This window comes from Cariama cristata, unplaced genomic scaffold (assembly GCF_000690535.1).
Source record: "Cariama cristata isolate BGI_N322 unplaced genomic scaffold, ASM69053v1 scaffold12645, whole genome shotgun sequence".
NCBI lineage: Eukaryota > Metazoa > Chordata > Aves > Cariamiformes > Cariamidae > Cariama > Cariama cristata.
This window is the reverse complement of record NW_009619290.1, coordinates 1-8,257: the sequence shown is the minus strand read 5'-3', so window position 1 is coordinate 8,257 and position 8,257 is coordinate 1. Positions and strand designations below refer to the sequence as shown.

At 40.1% G+C, this 8,257-nt stretch overlaps 1 protein-coding gene across 1 annotated transcript in view; it reads left to right on the top strand.

Moving 5' to 3' along the window:
- The window catches only part of SH3KBP1 (SH3-domain kinase binding protein 1), a gene marked incomplete at its 5' end in the record, with an annotated part of 24,608 nt that extends 17,837 nt beyond the window's left edge, over positions 1 to 6,771 (top strand). The window contains 3 exons of the mRNA XM_009701191.1: positions 1,919 to 2,190; positions 3,591 to 3,654; positions 6,108 to 6,771. Coding sequence (XP_009699493.1) covers positions 1,919 to 2,190; positions 3,591 to 3,654; positions 6,108 to 6,149 — 378 coding nt within the window. The remainder of the gene's footprint in view (positions 1 to 1,918; positions 2,191 to 3,590; positions 3,655 to 6,107) is intronic.
- Positions 6,772 to 8,257: the final 1,486 nt, after the last annotated feature.

The window sequence follows — 8,257 nt, the reverse complement described above, 5'->3', positions numbered from 1 at the left end:
TGTGTAAATCGGGCTTTAGAGGTTGGAGCTATTTTTTAGTACATAAGGGCACCTTTAATAATCCAAGTATTACATTCTAATAGTATAACAGAAGTATTTGAAAGATGAAGTCCTGCACTTCTGTGATCAAGTTCCAAGGATAATGTTTTGCTATGTAGCTCCCTCTTCTGGGAGCGCTTGCGTTAAGGAATGCTCTTGGGCCAACATTCGTAAATTATGTGCTGATATGCCAAGGATGTAGATTTTGTTCCTGTAAAACAAGTTGATTACTATCAGAAAGAGGCTGCTTGAGGCTTTAATGTTGATAGATGGTTAAGCTCTAGAATAAGGTGTTCAGTGGGAATGACTCCAGTTGTGCCTTGCTCGCTTGCTCCAGGTTTGAACTCAGACTCACGTGTCTTTTCAATCCAAAGGAAACTTGCATCTACTGATAGAAGGATTTTTATCCATGAAAGACCTGTTTATAGGTACACATTACTCACACATGTGCACATATATAGATATAAAATGTTAAAAGAATATTATTAAGGTCCATGAAGTCAAGCATTTAAGCCACTGGAGTGATTCAACTTTCTTGTGATTATAACGTCATTTTTATTTCTATGGTCACACTGTTTTTTCTGCAGAACACTTTTTTTTGCAGTGCTTGCCCAGGACAGGTTCTCTGCTTGGTCATGCTCGTGTAGTTTTTTTAGTTTTTGCGGAACTTGGTGGATCCTGCTCTTCCCTCTCCATCACACTTTCTCCTAATTTTCATCCAACCACTAACTTTTCTCTCAGTTACTTTGTCCAGCTAATGCAACCACCCCAGTCCCCACATCCTCGCTTACAATGTCTCCTTCCATTTCCATTCCATTTTTTCCTCAACATCTTACCCTATTTGTCATTCAACTTCAATATCCCTTTTCCAAAGATAGAGTTGGAGGGTTGCCTAGTGCTTTTTCTCACTCTTGGCCAAGTCAGATTTTCAGATACTCCTGGTAGCTGGCGTATTATGAACACATTAACATTGCCAGATAACAGTATGAGAAATAACTAAGGTTCACCTTACTTGCCATTGTGATAACTGTACTTGTACACTGTTCTGTGTATGCAAGGAAGTAGCTGGTCATATTTGGTAGTTGGACTTCAGATTTTCTATACCTTGTCTAATAAGTAGAGCACTGGATTGCAATTCAAGGAGCTTGGGATCCTTCTGAGCTAGCCACGTGGTTCCAGAGTAACTGGTTTAATGCTGCATTTTTCTGTTAAGTTCCTAGAGGAATGAAGAGCCATTGGTAGTTACGGGGATTCACAGAAGCTTCAGTTAACACAGGACAGTGCAGTACATTTATTTCTTATTAATATATTATCATTTTGAAGCCATGGCATTTTATTATTCTTTTTATATCATACCAACAAGCAAACTTAAGGAATATTTTGCTATTTTCATAATGCTAAGAGCAGCAAGTAACATGTTTTTTAATTTTTAAAAAACGTTGGGTGTTGAAGATTCCTGCAATGGTTAGTTTATTTAATCTGCAAAACAATACAACTTGGATTCTTGGCCATGCAGTTCTGTGCTCTGGAGGAGATGTCCGTGGAATTAGGTGTGTTCTCACAAATTTCTGAGAGAAACACTGGTTCATTTCACTGCTAGGTCTGAGATCTTGGGAACGCTTGTTGCTGACTGGTTGTGGCAACTGTGGAAAGTCTTACTGAAGCTGTCTGATCTTCTGCATCCCAGCGAGACCCCCTCTGATGTACCTGTACAAAGATAAGACTAATTGTTATATTTATCGTGCTTTGGCCAAAACTGTCCGTGTTTGACTATGGACTTTCAAAATTACTGAAGAGCAGCGAAATACTTAATATTTGTTAGAGGTCTGATTTTCATAAAGCTTTCTCCAGATGTTAAATGTTATTCTTTTTGTTGCAGGTGTCTGATAATAAAACTTCCTTGCCTCCAAAACAAGGAGGTTTGCCTAGTGGCAGTAATGTACAACCATCACTATCCCCTTCACCGTCACCTGGATTTCACTCAATTGCTATGGGAACAACAGGCCACAGGTCAAATTCCCCATCCCTGTTTGGTACTGAAGGAAAGCCAAAGACTGAGCACTTGAGCCAAGGTCAGACTGCCCTGGAGGAGCTGAGAACACAAATTAAGGAGCTGAGAACCATCATTGAAACCATGAAAGACCAGCAAAAGTAAGTACTGCATATCACAGCTGTAGGTGGGATGCATCCGTTCATGCATGGTAGTAGCAGTTTCTTCTGGAGCTTGCCTTCATGTATGTTACTCTGCACAGTTTGCCTTTGTGAGTGATTTTCATCTGACAACGCATTCAGGAGTGAGAAGCTCAGGAAAAAAGACTGGCATATCCATCTGTAACAGCTTTCTTTTTTCCCTGTGTTATGACATAAGCAGATGTTTAGGGGGTGTTGAAAAAGTTAAGTTACAAGCTATAAGCAGTGAATAAGGTTCTTATGTTGGTTTATTTACCAATAACTATTTGGGAACTCATGTGCATTGATCTTAATAGTTTGTTCTAGTTGTAGTACAAATTTCTACAAGTTCCTAAAATTATTAAATCAGTTTCTTGTTTGTTAGAACATTTTCCCAGGAAGCTCGTATTACAAAAGAAGTAACTGAATTGTGATTAGGACATTTTGATGACCTTTGTATTTATGACCCCGAATCTTACTGTTTTAGTATTGGGCATCTTTATTTTATTTAAGCTGTTCATTTCTTAGTAGAAACTGGGGCTGGCATGTAGCTTTTGCTATTACTGAGAATAATGCTTTGGAAGCTAAACCTTCGCTTACATGGTCAGTTGTGTGTAGGTCAGGCAGGAAAAAGAAAGGGGAAGCAGCGTGCAGAGACTGTGGTGGAACAGAGGTCTGCAGGGAGTTTGGGAGCAGATGTGAGAGGGCATGGTTCAAGCTGGATCTAGCCAGCGAGCCCCCCGGCTTTACCTCTTAGGCTGGCCCCTGCTCCTCTGGTCTCCCCAGCCCTTCTTGCAAGGGTTGCTTTCACCTACTGATTTCTGTCCAAAGGTGAGATCACTCCATGGGAACACGAGAAGGTGTCTGTGTTCCCCTTCCCAACAAAGAAAGATGAGGGCAAATCTGTTTTGGGGATCGTTAAGTCTTATAAGTGAAGTTGAAGGTTACATTGTATTGCTGGCATAAACAGCAGTTAAGTGGCTTAAGTGTGTGATGGCATGGGCAGGATTTGTGTTACCAGTTCCTGTAACCCACTAACAGCCAATCTGTCTCCATTTTGTATGGGAAAAAAGGCAACCTGGTGCTGACACAGTGTTGATGCAGCTAGTCCAGAGCAAAGCCTGTGGATGCAGGGCTGTTAGGAGGACATGTGTTATTCATTAGCCGTATGGGGGGAGGGGGTACTGTCCTTTTATAGAGAGTCTTACTTCTCTGTGGTATAGCATATAGTATACAGGAGTGCACAGACATTAATTAGTTGTTCAGAGGAAAAAGGGCGACTAGTAAAGCAGGGAAAATATGTTTCCAAGAGGTGATCTTTTGTATTTTACCAGTTTAATAGTTTCCATTCCAAGCTTTTTTTTTTTGCATTCTTTTAACAGAAAAGAGATTAAACAGTTGCTGTCTGAGTTGGATGAAGAAAAGAAAATCCGTCTGCGATTGCAGGTACTTACATTATTTATAATGTTATGGAAGTATTGGCAGGTTTGATTTAGCCTGAAGTATGGGACATAAAACTCTGCTAAGGTACTTAGATTCCAGTGAATCAAAGACTACTAACATTTCTGAAAGGGATATACCTGTTCCCTTCATAGTGTTGCCAGTCTGTGTCATATATATTGCAATACTCGGTTCTTACTGAAAAGACTGATAATTATCTAAAAATTTATCAGCACAAGTAGACAAATTTAAAAAAAACCCAAACACAACAATACAGGATTCGAACTATGATATTTTTTAGTCCCAGTTTTAATGGTTTGATTTTGTCACAAATGAAATCGTGTCTTTTTAAATTATTTGCTCTCTCCCAAAGCTTTGTATTTTGTAGTAGGCTTGTCTTAGTGTTGATATGCTCGGAATATCATTTCATATAGCAAGATTTTTATGTCTGCTTTACAGACTGTACTTGGATGCCTTTATTAAAACATCCTAAACAATATAAAAGAAGATACTCTGATTAAGAGCCCAGTTACTGCTACCATAGTTTGTGTAGTACCTTAGCTCTAGATGTTATCGTGCTGACTTAGTCATTTGCTAGGTAGCATGCTGCGCTACTTGTGTGAGAGTGATGGAGCTGGGCCTTTGCTAGGATCATTGACTGTGCTGCTTCGATACGGAATGACGTTGAAACTGCTTTTCTGGGTTTTGGAGAGTGATTTGGACAGTGCCCTTAATGACATGCTTTAATTTGGTCAGCCCTGAACTGGTCAGGCAGTTAGACTAGATGATCCCTACTGAAACAGTCTATTCCATTCTATTCTATGTACTTGATAAGTGGTTTAGTATTGATGATATTTTATATTTTTGTGGGATAGGTCAACTGTACTTTTTCTTTGTACTAGGGATAGAAAATTGCATTGGCATTTCACTGGGCTGTTCCTGCTCAGTAAAGTTCTTGGGAACATGGCGAAGGGTGACAGAACTGCAGACCATCGATGTCTGTGCTATGGGGCTGCCTAAGGGACTTTATGCATGCAACCAAATAGGAGTATGGCTTCTAGAAAAAAGCATTCATGTTCAGCTAAAATTGAAATTTATTCAGATAGAATCAATGAACATTTTTAATAGCGGTTACTGGTTTAGTCTAACAAACCAGACTATTCAGAGATCTGGATTCTTCCCCACATGGCTTTACATCTTTATGCAGAGACCTGCATTGATGGTTTTAAAATTACGATCTTATAGCTGAATGCTTTTACTCCAGTTCAAATATTGCTTGTTCTGATAAATGTTCAGATGCTAACCAAGGTGGCATTATTAGCTTTACATGAAGATAAGAGTTCAACAAACAAAAGTTGCATTAGTTTAAGAGTGCTCTGATAATCATAAAATAGCACGGCTCTCAGTCCATGTATTAAAGAAGACTGCCTTGATGATACAGAATCATAGAATTGTTTAGGTTGGAAAGGACCTTTTAGATCATCAAGTCCACCCATAAACCTGGCATGGCCAAGGCCACCACTAAACCATGTCCCTAAGCACCACATCTACACATCTTTTAAATGCCTCCAGGGATGGTGACTCCACCACTTCCCCTGGGCAGCCTGTTCCAGTGCTTGACAGCCCTTTCAGTGAAGAAATTCTTCCTAATAATCCAATCTAAACCTCCCCTGGAGAAACTGGAGGCCATTTCCTCTTATCCTATCACTGATTATCTGGGAGAAGACACCAACCCCCACCTGGGTACAGCCTCCTTTCACATCCTTGTAGAGAGCGATAAGGTCTCCCCTCAGCCTCCTCTTCTCCAGGCATATGGTGCAGTTGAGCACTGTGGGTGTGTTTGAATAAATCTAATACCCTGGCCTCAGGGTTTCCAGTGTCTGTCAGAGGGGCCAAGTGTACAACTAGGGCTCATGATGGTTTCAGCCACATCCTTTTACCACACGGCTGTACATCCATCAGAGCCCTTAAGGTGCCTGGATGCAGGCTTGATGGGTGTAGAAGGCAACTGCTATCCCTACAGCAAGAACCATCCCTACAGGAGCCAGACTTTTTTTTGGGTTTTGCTCCTCAGCTACCAGTGCTTGTAGTCAGCAATTCAGTTTACTTGTGCTGGGTGTAAGTGTAGCAGCTGGTGCATGGACACAGTGCTCATTCTGCAAGAAATTCCTGGCAGCAAGCTCTGTGGCTTGTAAAAGTTGTAATTTAAAGAGTTTGAAAACTCTTGTGGTATGTTCAATGACTATCCTTGCCAAGCTCTGAGGGGAGAAAGCCATGAGTGGTCATCTTCTGCAGCTGAGAAGGTCAGTTTGTGAAATCTGTGGAAATAATTGTACAAAACCCATACTTGACACCTGTGGACAAGATGGAACATGTACTTTTCAAGCAGCACCAACTGTGCTTCAGTTTGTTAAAGCATCTAATTTCATCACAAATATTTTTTGTTTGTTTGTTTTCAGATGGAAGTTAATGACATAAAGAAAGCTCTTCAATCAAAGTGAATACTTGATAGGTGGAATGTTGCATTATTCTTCATGACTGAGACTCAAATTTATGCCCCAGCCAAAATAACTTTGTGCCAAATGATTTAAGAATTGCCTCAACATCCCTTTATTTGAAGGATTAGCACAACAGTTTTTGATAGCACAACAAAAATACCAACGAGGACAAAATTTCCACCCGAAGCAGTGCTGTGCGGCACTAGTTGTGACTGAAATTGATCTTCTTGTGCTAAAGGCTCTCTACTTCAAGATCCTAGGTGAAATGAAAACTCAGGCAGTTTAGTCCATAGTGGTACTATTTTGATTATATTTTTCCATAAATAAAGTGTATTTCAGATTATCTGTTTACAAGCTTTATGATTTTAATTTTTTGTTTTTAATTGTCTTTTGTCACAGATTTTAAAATGTTTGTACTGCATATAGCCAGGAATGAATGTTAATGTTGGGGCTGGAGGGATTATTTTTGCTTTGAGATAGAACAGCCTACTTTTTGTTATGGTTTTAAGTTCTGTTAAATATGCAATTTCATGTCCCAGATCCCCTACAGTTTAAACTTGGGTTGTGTACAGTAATGTATTTACAAGAAGGAAACAAACCAACAGAAATCTGGTCTTTGCAATGATTTGTGCCTTTCTTTGCCACACACTGACTGGAGCTGGTTGCAAGCCAGGTCTCCCTAATGTAGCTACCACGATGGCTCCTGTCCCCGGCGTCGGGCAGAGGTCACCTTCTCAGCATACAGCTGCTCCGTCAGTAGAGCCAGGTTTGTGCGAGGTGCCAGGACAAAAGGGTGCAGCTGAGAGCAGCTTTGTCTTGAGCAGCTGTGGCTTTTTAGCTTTCGCAGTTTTGATAGGCCTCTCCCTCAACTTGAATGTTCATCTCCGCTTGATTTTTCGTTAGGTGATTTAAACACCCGCCTCTGTCCCCAGTTTTGCACAGAGTGAACAGAATATGCATTATTAAAGCAAAAATAAATAAAAGTAATCTATAAATCGTGAATAAAAAGTTGTATTATTTCATGCACAAGGTTCTCTATTGTGTGACATTGCTTCCCTTGCTGTTTATGTGGTATTGTTTGCTACATTATCTTGTGCACTTACAGACTGATACACTTCATAGTCCTGTTTTTGCAGCAGGACTTTCTTTCCATCATTTTATTGAACCTGATGCTTACTTCATTTCTTCCAGTTTCTCTGCTCTCATCCCTTCAAAATGAGGTCTCCCATTTTTCAGTTTGTGGTTTCATGTGTTCTTTACTAGCCGCAGAGTATCTCACACCTTGTCAGCAATCTCTGTTGAGTTTATACAAAGCATTTAAATAATCGGTATTTTTGCATAGCCTGGAGTGAATGGGTGAGTGATATTGGTGATGCTTCGGAGCGACAAAAAAACCTACACAAAGGACCTATTTGTCATCTCAGCAAATGCTAGAGCTGGCTCCAGCCAGCATACCCTGTATCACAGCTAAGCATCCTGCCTGCTGGCAGCTGCGTGAGATGGAGGGTTCAGTTGGCTGGTCACATTCACACTTGGCTGGCAGAGTTCCCATGGTTGTTTTGATATGCATAGATCTATAAAATACACCCTCCACCATACCCGAATCTTGCTTTATGGGTCTCAACTGGCAATACAGAACCTCACTGTTGGGATGATTTCTTCTACCTTAGCATCTGCTTCTGTTATGACAGTGATGTCTGAGATTGAAAGATCGGATGGTCAAACTTGAGAATTTTTTAACAAGTCCCAATACATTGCTCAATGTACTCAAACAAAAGCACTAATAAAATATTTTATCACTGAAATGCTCTTCCTTAACATTTCTAAATAACCGCGTTAAAATATTTTTGTACAAAGAATGATAGTCCCACCATTGCTTTCCAGCAATAAAGATTTCTAGATTACTTCCATGTTTTTTGTGAAGTTAGTAGCAGAGTTAGAAGAACAGGAGGAAATGAGGGATAAGGAGTAAGAATTCTGTTTGGGTTTGCAGTCTTACATTTGCAATATGTATCCATATTGAACAGAAATGAACAGAACAGAAGAAACTATTTTGTCTGTGGTAGATAAAGTATTGGTTCCTTGTAGGGCCGCTACATAGCCGAGGTACC